Here is a 24,227-nt window from a genome sequence, read left to right on the forward strand (position 1 = left end):
GCTTTTATTTCTTTCATCACATTCCCAGTGGGTCAGAAGTTTACACACTCAATTAGTATTTGGTAGCATTGCCTTTAAATTGTTTAACTTGGGTCAAACATTTTAGGTAGCCTTCCACAAGCTTCCCACAATAAGTTGGGTGAAATTTGGCCCATTCCTCCTGACAGAGCTGGTGTAACTGAGTCAGGTTTGTAGGCCTCCTTGCTCGCACATGTTTTTTCAGTTCTGCCCACTAACTTTCTATAGGATTGAGGTCAGGGCTTTGTGATGGCCACTCCAATACCCTGACTTTGTTGTCCTTAATCCATTTTTCCTACAACTTTGGAAGTATGCTTGGGGTCATTGTCCATTTGGAAGACCCATTTGCGACCAAGCTTTAACTTCCTGACTGATGTCTTGAGATGTTGCTTCAATATATCCACAAAATGTTCCTCCCTCATGATAATCTATTTTGAAGTGCACCAGTTCCTCCTGCAGCAAAGCACCCCCACAACATGACGCTGCCACCCCCGTGCTTCACAGTTGGGATGGTGTTCTTCGGCTTGCAAGCATCCCCCTTTTTCTTAACAATGGTCATTATGGCCAAACAGTTCTATTTTTGTTACATCAGACCAGAGGACATTTCTCCAAAAAGTACAATATTTTTCCCCATGTGCAGTTGCAAACCGTAGCCTGGCTTTTTTATGGCGGTTTTGGAGCAGTGTCTTTTTCCTTGCTGAGCAGCCTTTCAGGTTATGTCGATATTGGACTCGTTTTACTGTGGATATAGATACTTTTGTACCTGTTTCCTCCAGCATCTTCACAAGGTCCTTTGCTGTTGTTCTGGGATTGATTTGCACTTTTCGCACCAAAGTACGTTCATCTCTAGGAGACAGAACGTCTCCTTCCTGAGCGGAATGACGGCTGCGTGGTCCCATGGTGTTTATAGTTGCGTACTATTGTTTGTACAGATGAACATGGTACCTTCAGGCGTTTGGAAATTGCTCCCAAGGATGAACCACTTGTTCACACATCTACAATTTGTTTTCTCAGGTCTTGGCTGATTTCTTTTGATTTTCCCATGATGTCAAGCAAAGAGGCACTGAGTTTGAAAGTAGGCCTTGAAATACATCCACAGTTACACCTCCAGTTGACTCAAATGATGTCAATTAGCCTATCAGAAGGCTTCTAAAGCCATGACGTAATTTTCTGGAATTTTCCAAAGACACTTTTAGTGTATGTAAACTTCTGACCCACTGGAATTGTGATACAGTGAAATAATCTGTCTGTAAAGAATTGTTGGAAAAATTACTTGTGTCATGCACAAAGTAGATGTCCTCACCGACTTGCCAAAACTATAGTTTGTTAACATGGAATTTGTGGAGTGGTTGAAAAACGGGTTTTAATGACTCCAACCTAAGTGTATGTAAAATTCCGATTTCAACTGTAGCAACATGGTCTAGGAAAAGGAGCCAATTCAACAGCGCACTGATGTTTCTGAACCGCGGACAGCAACCGCTATCCAACGTGGGAGAAAGCGCATTTGTTATAATTTTTATTTCTGTTGCACCACAAATAAAGGGCAGAGATTTCTTCGATTACAGGGAAAGCTTAGACGAATCCAGGAGTTGCGACCCACTTACTCACTCAGGCATTACGACCCAGTGTCCATATCGATGGGGCCTTCTGAGTCAACCGGGAACGTCCTTTTCGATCAGGTATTGACATAAAAACAACAGAGCTAAAGCCCAGCCTCAGGAGGGGGAGCCACAACAGGCAATAGTGAAGTGGAACGGTTCCTCTGCATGTTCTGTAACAAAGGCTTCAGCTGCCCCCAGAAGGTGGCGATCCACCAGATGGTTCACACAGGTGAGAAATCGTTTGTCTGCCCCCAGTGTGAGAAGAGGTTCTACCACATGCACCAGCTGAAGATGCACCAGAAGGTCCCCAAGGGAGAGAGGATGTTTGCCTGGACACACTGTGGGAAGAGGTTCTCAGAGAGGAGCTATTCCACTCTACAACATAAAAAGTAGATCGTTTAGATCAAACCCTGCATTACAGACAAAGATACATTTTTATTGTTGTCAACAGAAAAGATCCACAGATGTATTTGGAATAGATGTATTTCAGATGTATTAGTGTTGAATATTCCTGGGTAGAATATTGCATCCAGACATTGTGTGATATAAGGCATATACAGTGGGTGAAAAAAGTATTTGAGCCCCTGCTGATTTTGTACGTTTGCCCACTGACAAAGAAATGATCAGTCTATAATTTTAATGGTAGGTTTATTTGAACAGTGAGAGACAGAATAACAAAGAAATCCAGAAAAACGCATGTCAAAAATGTTATAAATTGATTTGCATTTTAATGAGGGAAATAAGTATTTGATCCCCTCTCAATCAGAAAGATTTTTGGCTCCCAGGTGTCTTTTATACAGGTAACGAGCTGAGATTAGGAGCACACTCTTAAAGGGAGTGCTCCTAATGTCAGCTTGTTACCTGTATAAAAGACACTTGTCCACAGAACCAATCAGATTCCAAACTCTCCACCATGACCAAGACCAAAGTGCTCTCCAAGGATGTCAGGGACAAGATTGTAGACCTACACAAGGCTGGAATGGGCTACAAGACCATCGCCAGGCAGCTTGGTGAGAAGGTGACAACATTTGGTGCGATTATTCGCAGATGGAAGAAACACAAAAGAACTGTCAGTATCCCTCTGCCTGGGGCTCCATGAAAGATCCCACCTCGTGGAGTTGCAATGATCATGAGAACGGTGAGGAATCAGCCCAGAACTACACGGGAGGATCTTGTCAATGATCTCAAGGCAGCTAGGACCATAGTCACCAAGAAAACAATTGGTAACACACTACGCCGTGAAGGACTGAAATCCTGCAGCGCCCGCAAGGTCCCTCTGCTCAAGAATACATATACATGCCCGTCTGAAGTTTGCCAATGAACATCTGAATGATTCAGAGGACAACTGGGTGAAAGTGTTGTGGTCAGATGAGACCAAAATGGAGCTCTTTGGCATCAACTCAACTCGCCATGTTTGGAGGAGGAGGAATGCTGCCTATGACCCCAAGAACACTATCTCCACCGTCAAACATGGAGGTGGAAACATTATGCTTTGGGGGTGTTTTTCTGCTAAGGGGACAGGACAACTTCACCGCATCAAAGGGACGATGGACGGGGCCATGTACCGTCAAATCTTGGGTGAGAACCTCTTCCCTCAGCCAGGGCATTAAAAATGGGTCATGGATGGGCATTCCAGCATGACAATGACCCAAACCACACGGCCAAGGCAACAAAGGAGTGGCTCAAGAAGAAGCACATTAAGGTCCTGGAGTGGCCTAGCCAGTCTCCAGACCTTAATCCCATAGAAAATCTGTGGAGGGAGCTGAAGGTTCGAGGTGCCAAGCGTCAGCCTCGAAACCATAATGACTTGGAGAAGATCTGCAAAGAGGAGTGGGACAAAATCCCTCCTGAGATGTGTGCAAACCTGGTGGCCAACTACAAGAAATGTCTGACCTCTGATTGCCAACAAGGGTTTTGCCCCCAAGTACTAAGTCATGTTTTGCAAAGGGGTCAAATACTTATTTCCCTCATTAAAATGCAAATCATTTTATAACATTTTTGACATGCGTTTTTCTGGATATTTTTGTTGTTATTCTGTCTCACTGTTCAAATAAACCTACCATTAAAATGATAGACTGATCATTTCTTTGTAAATGGGCAAACGTACAAAATCAGCAGGGGATCAAATACTTTTTTCCCCCACTGTACAGTGCCTTCGGAAAGTATTCAGACCCCTTGACTTTTTCCTCATGTTGTTTCGTTACAGCCTTATTCTAAAATGGATTAAAAAAATCAAAAAACCTCAGCACACATGGTGCCAGAGGAGATGGCTGCAGTTTTACGGGCTCCTAACCAATTGTGCTATTGTGTGTGTTTTTTGCGTTATTTGAAAGTTATTTTGTACATAATGTTTCTGCCACCGTCTCTTATGACCGAAAGGAGCATATCATAACAGCGATTACTCACCTGGTACTGGACAAATATTTTTTCTTTAACATGTCAGATGCAAAGGATTTACTTAAGACGCCGAACATGGCCCAAATCCCCGTCATTCGCATGAAGAAGAGATGGAGATATAGGGGACGTAGGTCGGGGTTCCTTGTAAGAATCTGACAGCGAGTGAGTAATCCCCCCACCATAAGTCCTATTAGCCAACGTGCAATCATTGGATAATTAACTACATGATATCCGATCAAGACTATCCTAACAATGGGACATTAAACTGTAATATATCTTATGTTTCACCGAGTCATGGTTGAACGACTGGGTTTTCCGGGCATTGGCAAGATAGAACAGCTGTCTCCGGTAAGACAAGGGGTGTCAGTTTGTGTCGATTTGTCAATAACTGCTGGTGCACAAAATATAATATTAAGGAAGTCTTGAGGTTTTGCTCGCCTGAGGTAGAGTATCATGATAAGCACTATTTACCAGGAGACTTTATCTATATTTTTCGTAGCTGTCTATTTACCACCACAAACCGATGCTGGCACTAAGACCACACTCAACACGTTGCAAATGGCCATAAGCAAACAAGAAAATGCTCATCCAGAGGCGGCACTCCTTGTGGTCGGGGATTTTAATGCAGGGAACCTTAAATCTGTTTTACCTCATTTCTAACAGTGTGTTACATGTGCAACCAGAGAAAAAAGACAAACAAAAAAAACTCTAGACCACCTATACTCCACACACAGAGACGTGTACAAAGCTCTCCCTCGCCCTCCACTTGGCAAATCTGACCATAATTCTATCCTCCTGATTGCTGTTTTCAAGCAAAAACTAAAGAAGGAAGTACCAGTGACTCGCTCAATATGGAAGTGGTCAGACGATGCAGATGCTTAAGCTACAGGACTGTTTTGCTAGCACAGACTAGAATATGTTCCGGGATTCTTCCGGCATTGAGGAGTACACCACATCAGTCACTGGCTTCATCAATAAGTACATCTGACGTCGTCCCCACAGTGACCGTACGTACATACCCCAACCAGAAGCCATGGATTACAGGCAACATCCGCACTGAGCTAAGTGGTAGATCTGCCGCTTTCAAGGATTGGGACTCTAACACTTATAAGAAATCCTGCTATGCCCTCCGACCAACCATCAAAAAGGCAAAGCGTCAGTACAGGAAGGACTAAGATTGAATCCTACTATACCGGCTCCGACGCTCGTCAGAGCTTGCAAACTATTACGGACAACAAAGGGAAGCACAGCCACAAGCTGCCCAGCGACACGAGCCTACCAGACGAGCTAAATTACTTCTATGCACGCTTGGAGGCAAGCATGAGAGCACCAGCTGTTCCGGACGACTGTGTGATCACACACTCCGTAGCCAATATGAGTAAGACCTTTAAACAGGTCAACATTCACAAGGCCGCAGAGCCAGACGGATTAACAAGACATGTACTCCGAGCATGCGCTGACCAACTGGCAAGTCTTCACTGACATTTTCAACCTGTCCCTGACCGATTCACCATAGTCCCTGTGCCCAAGAACACCAAGGTAACCGGCCTAAATGACTACCAACCCGTAGCACTCACGTGTGTAGCCATGAAGTGCTTTGAAAGGCTGGTCATGGCTCACAACACCATTATCCCAGAAACCCTAGACCCATTCCAATTTGCATACCACCCCAACAGATCCACAGATGACGCAATCTCTATTGCACTCCACACTGCCCTTTCCCACCTGGACAAAAGGAACACCTATGTGAGAATGCTATTCATTGACTACAGCTTTGCATTCAACACCATAGAGCTCTCAAAGCTCATCACTAAGCTAAGGACCCTGGCACTAAACACCTCCCTCTGCAATTGGATCCTGGACTTCCTGAAGGGCCGCCCCCAGGTGGCAACGGTAGGTAACAACATATCTGCCACACTGATCCTCAACACGGGGGCCCCTCGGGTGGGTGCTGTACTCCCTGTTCACCCATGACTGCATGGTCAAGCACGACTCCAACACCACCATTAAGTTTGCTGACGACAACAGTGGTAGGTCTGATCACCGACAATGAGACAGCCTACAGGGAGGAGGTCAGAGACAACAACCTCTCCCTCAACGTGATCAAGACAAAGGAGATGATTGTGGACTACAGGAAAAGGAGGGTCGAGCATGCCCCCATTCTCATCGACGGGACTGTAGTGGAGCAGGTTGAGAGCTTCAAGTTCCTTGGTGTCCACATCTTTAGTATACATCATATCTGATCTCACCCTATTCTGCATACACCAGACAGTGCTTTATAACCATTGACTTACTAAATATACCTACACACTAGCAAACACCTACTGTACACGTCAAAATAGTTGTCCAATTTGTCTGATGTTGACTTGACTTATCACAATTGACTTATTTTTACCCACATCATTTATGTCCACCATGATGTATTTAACAACAAAGTAATTCTGTAACTACCGTATAGGACTCAAACGTAGTGGGGATGGGTAAACACTTTATTATCTGTGTGTACGTACCTGAGGGAGTGTATGTCTGTGTAATTGGTATCACCTCTCTCTTCCAGGAGGAGGAGGGTCCAGAGGTGCTGCTGGTGAAGGAGGAGGGCTGTGAGGAGGGTCTGGGGAACCCTGAGGGGACCATGGTCATGGAGGACAACCAGACTACACCTCCTCCTGAACCCACAGAGGAACCAGCTGAGCAGCACAGGACCACACACAGTCTCACTGAGGTGAGCCCACTAAACTACTGTCTGAATGGTTTTAGGTCAGGGCCCGTATACACAAAGCCTCTCAGAGTAGGAGTGCTGATCTAGGATCAGTTTTACCTTTTAGATCATAGTCTTATTCATTATGTCGACAAGTCGATCAGCACTTCCACTCTGAGACGCTTTGTAGATACGAGCTCAGGTCTTGATTAATTTTGTCTAAAGTATGGGACCATGCCTTTAAATGATCAAACCATTAAAGAGAGTGTGAAGTAAACAAATCAACTAACATGTTTGCATAGTACTCATAACAATCTCTCATTGCCAAATCAGAGATGCTCCATAGCAGGGTGCAAATATCAAATTTTGGTAACACTTTACTTGACACCTAGCATCGTAACGTTATGACACGGTCATATGGTCATAACACTGTCATGACACATTTACACCTGTTGTGACATATTACATTTACATTACATTTACATTTAAGTCATTTAGCAGACGCTCTTATCCAGAGCGACTTACAAATTGGTGCATTCACCTTTATGATATCCAGTGGAACAACCACTTTACAATAGTGCATCTAAATCTTTTAAGGGGGGGGGTTAGAAGGATTACTTTATCCTATCCTAGGTATTCCTTAAAGAGGTGGTGTCTCCGGAAGGTGGTGATTGACTCCGCTGTCCTGGCGTCGTGAGGGAGCTTGTTCCACCATTGGGGTGCCAGAGCAGCGAACAGTTTTGACTGGGCTGAGCGGGAACTGAATATTACATTATTGTATGGCACATAAATGTCAAAACCCACATTTATTCAACTGTGTTTTTTGCCAAGTTTGTCAAGTTTTTATTTTTGAATGTTTTCGTACATCCTTTGTTGTTGTCATGTTTTTGTTTTAAGGAACTTGTAGAAAATACACTGACACTGTCATGAAGCATTATGACCAGTATGGTCAGAATCATGTAAGCCAGATAGGCTTATCACGTACATGCCCTTATGTCAGTCAAAAAGAGGGTGTCTTGTCCTGCTCCTGAAATCTGCTCCTGCATTCATCCCAGTCATCAGCAACAGCGCATTGGGGAAGGTGCATGTCTGACATCAATGTGTGCACAATTACAATAATCATTTAATATGGTCAAATTCAGAAAATGTTCTAGGTAGGATTTGTGTGGTTTGACACTCTTATGTAGGTGTCATAACCAGCCATAAAATAATGCAATATGTCACAAGAGGTCTGAGTATGTGCTATGACAGTGTTATGACCATAACTTGTCATGTCAGCTGTTATAACATAACACTTATGACCGTGTTATGATGCTAGGTGTCAAGTAAAGTGTTACCCAGATGTCTTGATCCAACATCCTCTCATTCTGTATCTCTTACAGTCAGTAGACATGGAGGATGGGAAGCCTGATCTGCAGCTGGTCAAAGAGGAGACAATAGAAGATGGACCAGAGAACATTGATCTGCTGAGTGGACTAAAGATGGGGGAGCAAGGTAAGGGAGAAATACTTATAGCCTTCATACAGTAATAGATCTTCAATGGGAATAGTGATGCACCTGGCTATTATTTTTCTTCATTCAAAAAATGAAATCAATACAACTTATGTTTACATTTACATTAGCTTACAATTGGCTCATTTATCCCCCTCCTCTCCCCTGTAACTATTCCCCAGGTCGTTGCTGTAAATGAGAATGTGTTCTCAGTCAACTTACCTGGTAAAATAAAAAAAACATGAACTTGACCAGCAAACAAATCCATATGTAGAGTTCTCTCTTCCATATTTGTAAAGTCTATTTTCGAAACTCTTCCTGCAGGTGATTGGATGGAGGCTAAAAGAGGAGACTGTGCGGCCATCTTCGATTCCCAGACCCAGACTGGTGCAGCTAAGGGCCGAGAGGATGACATCACTGAGCAGGCCAGGACCAGAGGCGAGGTCAGTGGATGGGACAGCGTCCTCAACTCTGGGCTGGGGAACAACACTGTTAACCACAACCAGACAGTCGAACACAAAACACCAACTGAATTTAGTCTCCATGACAACAGACTGGCTGAGACCAGGACGAGGTGTAGATTTGGTCTGCGGGGACGGGGAGGTGTCCCTATGCAGCGAAAGAGAACAGACACAGACTCGGCTAGCGATGCTCCGTCCTGCTCCTATAGTTGTGATTCAGAGAGACTGATGGTGCCTCAGCTTAACCCCCTAACAGGTGCTGCCTTCAGCCTGCCTTATATAGAATCTATCAACTGGAACATGGACCCTGTGACAACACAGACACTCCCTGGCCTTCATCCTCCTCACACTCTCCTCCTGTTAAACCAGACCTCAGACAATACCAGTGTCTCAACACTAAATAGCTACACAAGCCCGATGACAAATGACAGTAGTAGTAACGCCATCAGTAGATCTGGTGGCAAAGAGAAGCGCTTCCCGTGTTCATTCTGTGGGAAAGCCTTCAGTTTCCCCAAACACGTGGAGATCCACCAGAGGATGCACACGGGGGAGAAACCGTTCAGCTGTAGCCAGTGTCACATGCGCTTTGCCCAGGCTGGCCACCTGAAGAGGCACCAGAGAGTCCACACAGGGGAGAAACCCTACAGCTGCCCCCAGTGTGAGAAGAGGTTCTCCCGCCAGCCCCAGCTGAAGAGGCACCTGAAGGTCCACACGGGAGAAAGGCCGTTCGCCTGTACGCACTGTGGGAAGAGGTTCTCCGAGAGGAGCTCTCTCAGGATACACCAGCAGAAAATGCACACCGCCCATGTACAGTGAGGGGAAAAAAGTATTTGATCCCCTGCTGATTTTGTACGTTTGCCCACTGACAAAGAAATGATCAGTCTATAATTTTAATGGTAGGTTTATTTGAACAGTGAGAGCCAGAATAACAAAAAAATCCAGAAAAACACGTCAAAAATGTTATAAATTGATTTGCATTTTAATGAGGGAAATAAGTATTTGACCCCTCTGCAAAACATGACTTGGTACTTGGTGGAAAAACCCTTGTTGGCAATCAGAGGTCAGACGTTTCTTGTAGTTGGCCACCAGGTTTGCACACATCTCAGGAGGGATTTTGTCCCACTCCTCTTTGCAGATCTTCTCCAAGTCATTATGGTTTCGAGGCTGACGCTTGGCACCTCGAACCTTCAGCTCCCTCCACAGATTTTCTATGGGATTAAGGTCTGGAGACTGGCTAGGCCACTCCAGGACCTTAATGTGCTTCTTCTTGAGCCACTCCTTTGTTGCCTTGGCCATGTGTTTTGGGTCATTGTCATGCTGGAATACCCATCCACGACCCATTTTCAATGCTCTGCCTGAGGGAAGGAGGTTCTCACTCAAGATTTGACGGTACATGGCCCTGTCCATCGTCCCTTTCATGCGGTGAAGTTGTCCTGTCCCCTTAGCAGAAAAACACCCCCAAAGCATAAAGTTTCCACCTCCATGTTTGACGGTGGGGATGGTGTTCTTGGGGTCCTCCTCCAAACACGGCGAGTTGAGTTGATGCCAAAGAGCTCCATTTTGGTCTCATCTGACCACAACACTTTCACCAGTTGTCCTCTGAATCATTGATGTTCATTGGCAAACTTCAGGTGGGCCTGTATATGTGCTTTCTTGAGCAGAGGGACCTTGCGAGCGCTGCAGGATTTCTGTCCTTCACGGCGTAGTGTTTTACCAATTGTTTTCTTGGTGACTATGGTCCTAGCTGCCTTGAGATCATTGATAAGATCCTCCCGTGTAGTTCTGGGCTGATTCCTCACCGTTCTCATGATCATTGCAACTCCACGAGGTGAGATCTTGCATGGAGCCCCAGGCCGAGGGAGACTGACAGTTCTTTTGTGTCTCTTCCATTTGCGAATAATCGCACCAACTGTTGTCACCTTCTCACCAAGCTGCTTGGCGATGGTCTTGTAGCCCATTCCAGCCTTGTGTAGGTCTACAATCTTGTCCCTGACATCCTTGGAGAGCTCTTTGGTCTTGGCCATGGTGGAGAGTTTGGAATCTGATTGATTGCTTCTGTGGACAGGTGTCTTTTATACAGGTAACAAACTGAGATTAGGAGCACTCCCAATCTCAGCTCATTACTTGTATAAAAGACACCTGGGAGCCAGAAATATTTCTGATTGAGAGGGGTTCAAATACTTATTTTCCTCATTAAAATGCAAATAAATTTATAACATTTTTGACATGCATTTTTCTGGAATTCTGTCTCTCACTGTTCAAATAAACCTACCATTCAAATTATAGACTGATCATTTCTTTGTCAGTGGGCAAACGTACAAAATCAGCAGGGGATCAAATACTTTTTTCCCTCACTGTATAGTGTGTAGAGACATGTAATGTAGTACTAGTTAGTTTATAGTTAATTCTGTTGGTTTTGGATGTAGTAGGGAACTGGATGAGGTGAACAGAGGAAATAATGAGTATGATGAGGCAGAGTACATGATATGGTGATGGTGTCTGTACAAATGCTTCACTGATGAAGAGTGACAAACTGTCCCTTTCAGGTTGATGCTGGTGTTTTATAATAAGGAAATGATAGTGCCTTAATTAATGTTTACATTAAATAAAGTAGTAATGTGTAATGTTGAACCTTTTCCAACGTTTATTTTATCAAAGCGAGATTACCAGATTTACAGAAGTTATTCTACACTGAATAAAAATAAACGCAACAATATTTTACTGAATTAAAGTTAAGGAAATCAGTTAATATAAATCAATTCATTAATCCCTAATCTAAGGATTTCACATGACTAGGAATCAGTGTTGTGTTCGAGACCACCTAAAGTGAGACCGATTCAAGACCAAGACCAGAGAAAATTGAGTCCGAATCAAGACCAGAAAAATTAGAGTCCAATTCAACACCATGATTGTAATTTTGTCAAATCTCCACCATTGTAAGAGTTCAAAATATCCAGTATTTATGTGTTCATATTTCAGAAGAACATATGAATTCTTTAAACATTCAGAAAGGTGAAAGAAATACATGCTGAGGGAAAATAAAGCCACTCTAGAAATTATTACTAACCCAAACAATGAAGACCTTCTACGCCTAAGGATTTTTAAACTGTAACCTTTATTTAACTAGGCAAGTCGGTTAAGAACAAACTCTTATTTACAAATGATGGCCTACCGCCCTATGGGACTCCCAATCACGGCTGGTTGTGATACAGCCTGGAATTGGACCAGGGTGTCTGTAGTGACGCCTCAAGCACTGAGATGCAGTGCCTTAGACTGCTGCTCCACTCGGGAGCCCGAGTATTTACAATGATAATAATAATTCTAATTATATTATTTTCAATGATATTGATTTAATCTATAACATTTTTGTTGGAAAGGAAATGGTTAACACTGAAGAGAAAAAAGATCCAATCAGGATTTTTCTTTGGTGGTCTCTGGGGAGATAAATCTAGCTAGCTAAGTAAGCCATTGGCTAGGCCACCAGAAGACAGAAAGGATCTGCCATTCAACTGTATAAGGTCAACATTTGTGTGACAGTGGAATCAACCAATCACATTTTGAATTGTAATGGGTGGGACCAGCAGGTCACTCCGCAATAGGGAGCAGTAGTTCTCAAGGTCTAGCCAGCTATCTTTTGTTGTAGGCTAGTTTGCAGTGGCTGCAGCAGTTGTTATTGAAGAGGTTGTTGCTAATTTGTTAGCTTCTCACTTTTCAAGAATAACTTTCAACAAGAAGTTAAGTTTCAAATGATCATCATCTGGTGAGTGTTACAGTTTTTTTTATTGGAGCTCACTTTCTTTTCTTAGCCATTTCTTTGAAAATAACTTGTGTGAAACATTGTTGCATTTAACTTTAGTTCACCGGTTACTTTGTGTGTGAAATGTTTTTTGCAATGGGAAGTAGTAGTTGTACATTTCGATTAGGAAATGCTTTGCCTAATGGTTGTGTTTTTGTACCCTTATGATTGGGAACTACTGGCTTATTATGTCAGTGTGAATTGACGGCTTATCTTTAACATCATGCTGTGTGTGACTGCCGTCTTTCCATCGGCCCTATGTAGTGATGCCTGGAGAAGTGTGCATACTCCAATTTTCCCAAACGGCCTGCCCAGCGGAGGCAAGGCACCCTATGTTTTCCTATGGTTTTTAATTAGTATTCCTATATATTTTTAAGATTTGCACTCTCAATCACACTTTTTTTTGTTACAGAAAAAACTAAAATGTGATGTTCTCAGTCCACAACAATGCTTAAACCACATCCTGAGACCATTTGAGGTCTGGGGGGGTGGGGGAAATATATATATTTAAGGTGAGGAGTATTTTTGTAATAATAATAAATACTTTTTTTGCTCAATCTGATTGGGTGGGCATGATGACTGAATTGTGCATCAGAAATAGCCTACTAAGACTTTTTCAATACCTGGTTTGCATACCCATTTACTTGTAGATCATAAGTTGAAACGTCTTTCCTACCTACCCTACCGGCTACCGATGTCGTTCTTATGCGACCTGCTCCATGCCAAAACCAGTTGAGAGCTGTACGCTCTTGCTGCCTGCAGATGATATCCTTCTGAAACTAGGCTGTGCGGCGCGCTTGTGAATATATTTCACATACTTTGCGATTGTGTAGGCTACTTTGTGCATGATCTCTCTATTGTACTACATAACTGATAAGTCGTATACCTCCGCTACACTACTTTGATAGGCGTCAATGGGGATTAAGAAGTGAATATACGAAATGCCCAAAAGTGTACTCCTACATGAGTGCGCTGGTATTACCATTGCTGTCCTTTCCGCATCACGAACCTGTCACACAACTGAAAGTCCAACAGGTTCGCCACTGTGCAAACATGTCTATAATAGATATAAAGACTGCAGGTATTAATGTTTCAAGAAAGGAGGGTATATATTTGGCCTGGCAAAGCGTGTTATGGAGTCTAGTTGATAGGTAATCGACTAGCTGGGTTGTTCCCCAGCCCCCCTTATGTAGGGACTTGTACAATGCTTGAACATGGCTATTGAACTTGACATTTGTGTCTGTCTTTATTCTTTAATCTAACATACCATGTTTCTGTATGATATCAGAAGTGTCTCGAAAAACCACACGTTTGTTATTTTTGTAGCAAAGTACAGTGTTGGCGCAGTTACGTTCCATATGCGAACACACGTCGTTTCCTACTGCCAATGTTCGTCACACCACTGATCAACTTGTTGTTAGCTGGCTAGTTAGCATCACTACCTACCTCGATGGCTGAAGGCAAAGAGATCTATTCCATCGCTATGGCAGTGAACATTCTGCCACCAAAACCCATGGTTCTCACAGGGGACTGGAATACTAATTGGGGCAACTTCAGGGATGAATTCAAGGACTATGCGCTGGCGACCGGTCTACATGAAAAACCCAATGAGGTCCAAGTGGCAACTGAGGAGTTTAATGGGCAGCGATTCCAGGCACATCTACTTGCACAATCTCCCCCTCACAGCACAACAACAGGGTGATGGAAAGGCCATACTGGATGCATTGGAGAATTACTTCAAACCCGCCAGGAACGTCATTTAGGAGCGGTTCGTTTTTGGAAGCTGCAAACAGGAAGAGGGTGAGTCAGTAAACGACTTTGTAACCTGTTTGAGAGAAAGAGCCGCTACTTGTGAATACAGGGGATTGAAAGATTAGCTGATTCGTGACAAAAATAGTCCTGGGAATTGCAAATGAAGACATGCGCCGGCGTCTACTAAGAGAGAGAGGCTTAACATTAGTAACTGCCATTGAAATGTGCCGCACTGCCGAGGTCACTGACATGAGAATGAGAGCAATGGAAATCGAAACCCAACGCACCGACGTTGATACTGTTCACGCTGTTGCCAGGCAAACATTCAGACAAAACCAATCGAGGCAGAGTAATTCACCACAAACGGTGAACACAGACAGCCCATAGCATGCAAATACTGTGGAAATGCACACGCAAGAGACAAAGAGCACTGCCCTGCCTACGGAAAACCATGCAGAGCTTGTGGAACTAATAATCACTTTGCAAAAGTGTCTCAAAAGCAAAAGAAGGGAGAGTGAGGGAAATATTCACTGTGTTGATGTCACTCAGTGTTCAGAACAGTGAAAGTGACATTTACATGCATGAATCCATTGGGGCTGTACACTCAAGAGGGAAGAAATGGTTTGTGGCACTACGATTACACAACAAGCTGCAACAATGTCAACTGGATTCCGGTGCTACGTACAACGTAATGAGCTACAAAGACAAAAATCAACCTGGCACTTGACACACATCTCTTGCCCAGCGATATTAGACTAAAGGTGTACTCAGGAGAGCTAATGAGCTCTATGGGCATCTTTGAGACCCATAGCTGGAGTTTGAGATCGTGAAAACCAGTCAACATCCTCTCCTCTCACGCTCTACATGCGAACGCCCGGGATGGATGCAGTTCACTGTACCAAATGACCTGCACATCACAGAGCTTGTCCAGCAAGGACCCCTCAACTACTCAGCAGATATGACAATGTATTCAACGGGCTCGTTGAATCAGTACCTGGGGAAGTACACTTTGAATTGGATGAGAGCGTCTCTCTAGTCCAGTGTGCTCCTCACAATGTGCCCATTGCAATGAAACTGGATGTGAAGGCACAGCTGGACAAGTATGAGGTCGATGGCCACATGACATATGTGACTGAACCAACTGACTGGATCAGCAATATGGTCATAGTGAAAAAGCCAGAGAAGCTGAGGGTCTGCATCGACCCAAAGCATCTGAACCAAGCACTGAAACTCTCCCACTACATCATGCCGACACTGGAGGATGGCCTTTACAAGCTTCCCAAGGCCAGAATGTTCACCTTTGTGGACACCCGAGATGCATTCCTGCAATGCAAGCTACTTGTGAATACAGGGGATTGATCAGTTAAGCTGCGCCTTGGCCTTAAGAAGACGCAGTTCAAGGTGAAAGACGTCCACTTCCATGGCCACATTCTGTTGGCCAAAGGCCTGAAGCCGGATCCAGACAAAGTCAGAGCGATCCTCGACATGCCAAACCCGTCTGATGCAAAAGGAGTGCAGCGTCTCATCGGTTTTGCAAAGTTCATGTCACACCTATCAGCAGTCTGTGAGCATCTGCACCGGCTGCTGGACAAAGACACACCATGGCACTGGCTACCCAAAAACAAGGCCGCGGTGCAGGAGATAATCTCTGGCTTCATCCATGTCAGTGTTGCGCTACTACGATGTTACGAAGCCTGTCACAATCCAGAGTGACTCCAGCCAAAGTGGACTTGGATGCTGCCTTATGCAGGCCATCCTGTTGTGTTTGCCTCGAAAGCGCTCAACCCACAAACAAAACCATGCACAAATTGAGAGTGCCTCAGCATCGTCTTCTCCTGCCAGCGCTTCCATCACTACTTATATGGTCAAGAGCTGGTCACCTCTGAAACTGACCACAAACCACTCATTGCCATATTCAGTAAACCTCTCAACGCGCCCAATAGGAGCATGCTTTGAAGCCTGACACTGCAAAACTACAGCCTGAAGGCTGTCTACAAGCCAGGCCCAGAGATGTACATCAGTAACACCCTGAGCAGGGCAACAGCACAATGTACAGGCAGAGGCACTGCCTATCAGCGGCATGCCATCTGTTCGCTATAGCAGGAACAACAAGATGTTCAACAGATCAATCAGGCAGACTACTTAAACGTCACAGATCACCGCCTAGCTCAGATCAGGCAACACACTGACAAGGGCAAACACCTACAGTCACTGAAGTCCATGGTTCCCACAGGTTGGCCGTACCTGAAAGAGGAGACACCTTTCGAGTTGAGATCAGTGTGCAAAATGGAATCTTGTTCGGAGGTCAGAAGGCCATTATGCCCAAATCACTACATCCAGAGATGCTTACCCGCATACACTCCAGTTATGTTGGAGGTGACGCATGCTACCGCCAGGCACGCAAAACATTATACTGGCCAAACATGCAAGTAGAAATTAAAGACTCAGCAGCTGTACCACATGCAACGAGTATGCTCATGAACAGCAAAAGGAAACCATGATGTCGCACGAACTGCCCTCAAGGGCCTGGCAAATCGTCAGCATGGATTTATTCAGCCACAGACAAATGGACTATCATCGTTGATCACTACTCTGACTTTTGGGAAATGTAACTGCTCCCTGACTTGTCTGCAGAGACGGCCCTAAAGCGCTGCAAGGCCAGCCTGACAAGGTCATCACGGACAATGGCCCACAATTCACTGCACAGTTCAAGCGTTTCGCCTCAGAGTGGGAGTTTGACCACACGTGACCGCTCCAAGGCACCCAAAGGCAAATGGCAAGGCAGGGTCAGCTGTCAAGATTGCAAAAAAAACTGTTACGCAAGGCCTTGCGTGACAGCAATGACCCATGGAAAGCCATCTTACAGTGGAGGAACACACCCACTGAAAACATGGACAGCAGCCCAGTGCAACGCCTTCTGTCCAGTTGTCTGAAGACTACCATCCCCGTAGCTAACAAGCTACTTGAGCCCTGTGTTATGGTTGGCATCGCAGACAAACTGCAACACAGAAAGCAGCTCGCTAACTGCTTCTACGACCGGACTGTTCGAGACCTACCAGAGCTGGAGGTGGGTGAAACAATAAGGATGAAACCGCTGCCGGGAGACCACATAGGACTTTGGAGGCTGGGCATGTGTCTACAGAGAGTTGCACCACGTTCTTACCTGGTGGATGTCGGTGGGTCCCTCCATCGTCGTAATCGGGTCGATCTGCATGTAGGAAAGCAGACAACAAACCAGAACACACCATACACTCAACTAGATGAACTGGATCACAGTCCAGGCCTAAGGGAAAGGGGCGCAGAATTGAAACATGAGCCAACTGAGGGTGAGGCTTCTACTCCACCAAGCTCTCCAGCTCGTGGCCCTAACTCTACCCCTGTCAGAGCCCATACTTACTTCCGGGTTGGTCGGCTGTGTAAGCCACCGAACAGGCAAGGGACTGTGTTAACTCGTCATATATATATATATATATATATATATATATATATATATATATATATATATATATATATATATAACAGGAAGAGGACAACTGAAGTAAAAAAGAAATGTAATGCATTTTCATTTGTTATGACTTGACTGTTAAGAACTTAATGTTGTGCTGTTATGTTTGCACTTTCTATTGAAACAATAATGTTACGGAGTCTAGTTGACAGGTAATCGACTAGCTGGGCTGTTCCCCGGACCTCGTATGTAGGGACTTGTACAATGTTTGAACATGGCTATTGAACTTGATGTGTCTGTCTTTATTCTTTAATCTAACATATCATACAGAAACAAACCTGTTTTATGCACTTACTGAATGGAAGCTGATAATTATGAATTTTGTACTCTGCTGGACTCTGCTGGTCTATGGAAGAAATTACAAGGCTTCACTGTCTGAGACAGAGTCAAGACTGAGTACAAATGTATGCGACACCGAGACAAGAAAACCACTCAAAATGTGGTCTCGAGACCGATCTCGGGTACTACAACACTGCTAGGAATACAGATACCTTAAAAAGAGTAAGGGAGTGGATCAGAAAAACAGTCACTATCTGGTGTGCCATCTGCCTGGTACAGTTGAAACAGGGATTCATTCGTGAAGCGCATACTTCTCCAGCATGCCAGTAGCCATCGAAGATGAGCATTTGCCCACTGAAGTCAGGTCGAGACCCTGGTGAGGACGACGAGCACGAAGATGAGCTTCCCTCAGACGGTTTCTGACAGTTTGTGCAGAAATTCTTTGGTTGTGCAAACCCACAGTTTCATCAGCTGTCCGGGTGGCTGGGCTGGCATGGTTACACGTGGTCTGCAGATTTTTTTAAATAATAAACTCCAGTGGCTCAATATTGATACTTGAATCACAGTGTTAGAGATGGGTTTGACTGTGGTTTACATTTTATTATAAAACTGGGTGGTTCGAGCCCTGAATGCTGATTGGCTGAAAACTGTGGTATATCAGACAGTATACCACGAGGATGACAAATCACTTATTTTTACTGTTCTAATTATGTTGGAACCAGTTGATAATAGCAATAAGGCATGAGGAGGCATGCTATATAATGTTTTCATGTTTCTGTGTATACAGCAAGAGTTTCTTATGTAAACCTTTTATATGATCTTCTGTACAATTTGTGTTTACAGTCTGCGGTCCATGAGGACCTGCTGATGTCCAGTGTTGCTGACGGGAGAGACTGGACCTCTGAAGCACCTGGTCACAAACCCTGGCCCCGGATCAGAACCCTGGATCAGGAGCCGTTGCTCTTCCTTCCCGAGTTAGGACCAGGACCCAACCACGAAGGACCGAGACTCCACCACCACCACACCGAACACAACCAGTGGACAGGTGTACTGAACAACCTCAGTCCTGGTGGTCATCAGAGAGACAGAGGATCCAGTCTGCAGCCCAGACCCTTCTCTTCACAGTCTCAGTGCAGGGATGAAGCAGGGCCTGGGGCTGATAGAGATAGACCCTCCTGTTCCTATGATACAAACACCACAGTATCCATGATGAACAGAGCAGGTCACCCTGGGCTTCAGCCTTCACAGAGAGTGGTGGGAGACCCCCCTGGTGGTAATCTATCAGCAAGTCTGTCTTCTCCTTCAGGATCGTGTCTAATGCCTGGTGACTGGGTTCATAGAAAGCCTGGGTCCAGCCTTCCTCAGCTACCTCATGGTTACCCCATGAATACAGACAGGGTCAGGATGGGACGGATTAGGACGGACGCCGACAAGCCATATGCCTGCCCCACGTGTGGGAAGCGCTTCGCTGAGGCGAGCTATGTGAAGAAGCACCAGACTGTTCACACCAAGGAGAGGCCCTTCAAGTGCAAGCTGTGTTACAAGAGCTTCTCCTTCCTGAGTAACCTTATCAGACATAGGAGTGTTCACAATGGGGAGAAATCGTAGCAGTGTGGCTTGAGATGTACACAGGGGATATCTGAGAACCATTCTTTATCTGACATATTATAGTTATCATGTGAAGTGTCTTTGGGTAAGAGGGTAATTAACCACATACCCCTCATTAACCCTTTGTTAACTTGTCATTTGAAACAGGCTTGTGTCAACTGTTTTTAGAGAGCGAGTAAACCTAGGCTAGAACAAGGATAGTTGAATATTTACCTTACTGAGGTGATGTAGATGGAATAAAGTAATTATTTTATCTTTTCTATTCTTGCTAACACACTGTTCTTTCTAAAAGAGTCTGCACTCAGCTCAAAAGATAGCAATAATAGGAGATTTTGTGTAATGTACACTGAACAAAAATATAAATGCAACATGTAAAGTGTTGGTCCCATGTTTCATGAGCTGAAAAAGATACCAGAAATGTTCCATACGCACAAAAAGCGTATTTCTCTAACATGTTGTGCACAAATTTGTTTACATCCCTGTTAGTGAGCATTTCTACTTTGCCAAGATAATCCATCCACCTGTCCAGTGTGGCATATCAAGAAACTGATTATCATTATTTTCTCTTCTGCTCTATTCTTGCGAACACACTGTTCTTTAGAGCGTTGGGCCAGTAACCGAAAGGTTGCTGGATCGACTTCCCGAACTGACAAGGTAAAAAAATATTTTGTTCTGCCCCTGAGCAAGGCAGTTAACCCACTGTTCCCCGAGCACCGAAGACGTGGATGTCGATTAAAGCAGCCCCCAGCACCACTCTGATTCAGACACATTTCAGTTAAAGGCATTCAGTTGTACAACTGAATAGGTATCCCCCTTTCCCTTTGTAAACAAGTTAGTCACGAAAAGTGGCGAGGCCTTCAGATTATGTAAACGCCACGCACATATACATTCAATAATGACAAACCGTCCCTTTGCAAGTCAGAATGTTTAATAAAGTTAATTTGAACTTACTCTGCCAATTGTCCGTGGTGTTCATCCTTCTGTTGGTATACATTTTAGACAAAATGTCAACAGGACAGTGTTATTAACCCGACTTCAAAACACGGATCTTTGTGCGTGGCAATCAAGATTTTTTTGCTTGTGCACAAGACGGAAGTACGTGCACACGCGACGTATTCATGAAACTGAAGTTCGCAGGTGTTTACATGGTTTTGTGCACGTGCCAGGTGATCATAATTTAAAACGGCAGTAATGGTGCTCTAAAAATGTGGGTAAACAATACTTTCCTGTGGATAATTTGTCCTGAATTTCGAGCAAATTGAAGGACAAACCGCACAGATCACTGGTGTAGTGTAAGTTCAAATGTAATTGTATTGAATATTCTTGCTTGTAAGGAACATTTGCACAATGTTACATTAGTTTCAGGCTGTATATACCAATTGCATGGTTTATTACAGCCTAATTAAATTAGACAATTAACAAGTCTGTTCTCAGCTTGAAAGATACTGATTTTAGGAGATTTTATGTGTAATGTAATAAGCAGCACATATTTCAAAAGAACAGCTACACACCCTTTGAGCTATGACTTAAACCAATAAAATCCTTTCTTTTCATTGTAAACAGAAATAAACATGACCAAGAATAATTTTCTAGTTAGCGTTTTTATTGTTGTTATTTAGATTAGCGTCCCGGTGTTGTGTCGAAAATCTCCCCCTGACAGAATCCCCCCCACACCACACTCAATTCTTCATTGATGCGACTTGCTTGCTAGTTGAGATTTCTGCTCTTCACTCCGTTGTCAGTTTAGCCTACATTTCACTGATCTTAGTAGCAGAAAGCATTTTGATTTGTGTCCTTCAAGGCAGCTGTCAATGATCACGTTAGACTGCATTTATTTTATTTTTTTATGGAGGTTTGATCGCGGGGTAGGCACTAGTAATGTCTGCAGTTTTCGGTTTGGCTATTTGTTTCAAATGTATTAGTCTATAAATAAATCTGTTTGCCATAATTCGTCATCTCTCCCATGTCTTATTCGACTAGTAGTTGTTCTGAAATGTTTATTGCTTGCCTACATTTTACTCCCTCTGTTTAATATAACACACATATATTTATTTCGGTTGCCTATCCTGATGTGAAGTTTGTTCTATAGAAAGTATTTGACTCTGATGTGGGCCACAGAAAGTATGACTCTAGTGACAAAATTAAGGAGATACATTTTGTCCCCTCAATCATTTTTGCAGCTTTGTATAATGTTAAAAAAAAAGTAAAAAGTATAACTACACAGTGGTGACCCGTCATTCATGGCAGGTGAGACAGAGCTGTTTTGAGCCCCACCTCATTATATACTGTATAACGCTACAGCATACCATATGACATTCTAGACAAGTGGTTCTCAACTGGTTTTGCCTGGAGACCCAAAATTGACAATGGCAATTCGCAGGGGCGAAAATCTGACATCAACTTTGGAGGGGACAATTACATTACATTTTCTCAAGAGCAATTCTTGAGGGGGACACCAAAAGTAGTGCTGTAACACATAGCCTACGTTATAATATGTTAAATGTATATTGAGGAACCATAATTACTACTACTGGATAATTGATAGGTACAGTAGTTAACAGAAGGGTTGTCCCAACTTGTTCAAATGTTTAAATCATCATAATACTACTACTAATAATAGTTATAGCAGTGTTCCTTATCAGTCCAGTATGTCTGCAGGTATTTGTATTTACAACCAGCAATACCAAGAAAGGCCAGTAGGTGGCAGTTTTCGTAAATACAATGAACATGGTGTGATCTCGTCTAAAATAATCTCCATTGAGTAACATAACAAAGTTGTTCTCCGTATTGAATTGACCTTTTAATTTTACTTTTTCTGATACATTTATAAAGTCATTAAATATGTGCCACTGGCCTGAGTCTACTACAATAGCTTTACAAGAACAAAAAGCTAAAAATAAGTACAGTTCTAAAAGCAAAATAACTACTTCAATGAATAACCCAAATAAATCAACCAAAATATCCTTCAGTCTGTGTCTCAACTCTTCAAACCGCAGCTATGGACAAGTATGTCACACAAAGTATGCAATTTTAAATAAAATAACATGAAATAAATAATTAGTAAGTGTACTGTCATGTACTAAAGCCTCCTGAGGACCACTGCTGCCTCTCCACTGCTGCTACAGGGGTATTTGTTGTGAAAGAGAGGGATCTGCACTGAAAGAGAATCTATGTTCAGCTCTGGGTACTGATCTAGAGACTCATCCAACTCCCCCGTGAGAAGCGCTCTTTCCAACTTTTGCAGGACGTTTAGACTGTCCTGGTCAGAACGGTCGCCAAACTGAACCTCCACACCATCCAACACTTAAAAAAATTCTGCCCTATAGTGATCCACTGCTTTGCCAGCAAATCGTCTTGAGTGTGTCTCAATGGAGTCAATGGATTCAATAGAGTCAATCAATGTTGTTGCTTTCTCATACAGTGCAAGGTAGCTTTCGTCATTTCTCTTGCCCCTAAGAGATGACCGCACACACTCGACTGCAGCCTGCATACCAGAGACAGTCTGAGTTTTCTTCTGCAGTGAAATGTTTAGACATTCAAGCTCTCCACGAACAGCAGAGGCAAGTGTGAGGCCCAACACAGTCTTGCCTTTGCTGAAGTGCTCGAATAAGCCACTGGCAGTTGAAGCTGTCTTGGATGCAGTTTTTGCCATCTCCTCTAGGCTGCTTAGTACCCGCTCATACTGCCCTAGCACAGCTCTAATAGCAGTATTCCGCACAGCCCACCTCGTTGGACATAGGGGTTTCAGGGTGGTCATATTTGTATCTTTGGACGTGGCAATTGATTCAAACATGCTCTTAAACTTTCCTGACTGGCCATAGAGGACACCTAACTGATGGACCCAAGAAAGGGAATCCCGGATCAGTGGGGAGGCTGTGCAGCCAGCCTGTGTAATCAGATTACACAGTGTGCTCCACAATGCACATAGAGGGCTAATGGCTGCTGCCTCCGCACAATTGCCTGTGCACCTGTGTATTTTCCTGCCATGTTTGAGGCACCATCGTAGCTCTGCCCACGTAAGCCAGACATGGGCAAATTGAGCCTCAACAACACATCAGTTGCCACTTTCGCAACGCCCTCGCCTGTTGTCTCCGACACCCTGTATAGCCCAATAAACTCCCTGTGAGAGACAAGGTCATGGTCAACATAACGCAGGCAGACACTCTCCTGTTCAGCACCAGAGACATCTTGAGTACCATCAACAATTACTGAAAATTGTACAATCGGAAGAGACCTAATCTCAGCTGCAATGCCTTGAATGACTGTATTGGCCATGATGTTCAGAATTTCATTCTGTACTCCTAACTACCAGTACCCAAAACTACACAATTAATCAAAACAGCAATACCATTGCCTTAAACAAATCTTAGTTCAGTCACCAGTTTAAGTTGAGAGTGGGGGTATCTATGGCATTTTCCAATTATGTCCCTATTTTACAAGTTTAAAAAAATGAGAACCTTTCATAATGTTGCCAAACAAAGACTCAACAAACTTACCTGAGACTCCCTGTCTCTGCCAGTCTGTCCCTGCATATCTGTCCCCAACTCTGCTGTCTGTGGGCCATCTTTTGCCTGCTCTGCCTAATGACATCATTGTGAAACATTTCTATTAGCATTTCACT

At 43.8% G+C, this 24,227-nt stretch overlaps 3 protein-coding genes across 5 annotated transcripts in view; all 3 read left to right on the top strand.

The window, feature by feature from the left end:
• The window catches only part of LOC106602468 (zinc finger protein 513), a 29,505-nt gene extending 8,949 nt beyond the window's left edge, over nt 1–20,556 (top strand). The window contains exons 3-6 of one of the 2 annotated variants that reach the window (XM_014195137.2): nt 6,574–6,738; nt 8,097–8,208; nt 8,530–8,648; nt 18,842–20,556. In XM_014195137.2, coding sequence (XP_014050612.2) covers nt 6,574–6,738; nt 8,097–8,208; nt 8,530–8,648; nt 18,842–19,606 — 1,161 coding nt within the window. In that variant the 3' untranslated portion in view covers nt 19,607–20,556. Of the gene's footprint in view, nt 1–6,573; nt 6,739–8,096; nt 8,209–8,529; nt 9,570–18,841 lie in introns of those variants that run through there. The other variant, XM_045717565.1, reaches the window with a different exon arrangement.
• The window catches only part of LOC106602512 (zinc finger protein 69 homolog), a 506,109-nt gene that overhangs the window by 372,128 nt on the left and 109,754 nt on the right, over nt 1–24,227 (top strand). The gene's annotated exons all lie outside the window — the stretch shown is intronic.
• LOC106602426 (zinc finger protein 583-like) overlaps nt 1–24,227 on the top strand; it is a 61,967-nt gene that overhangs the window by 25,472 nt on the left and 12,268 nt on the right. The gene's annotated exons all lie outside the window — the stretch shown is intronic.

This window comes from Salmo salar, chromosome ssa04 (assembly GCF_905237065.1).
Source record: "Salmo salar chromosome ssa04, Ssal_v3.1, whole genome shotgun sequence".
In the NCBI taxonomy this organism is placed as follows: Eukaryota; Metazoa; Chordata; class Actinopteri; order Salmoniformes; family Salmonidae; genus Salmo; species Salmo salar.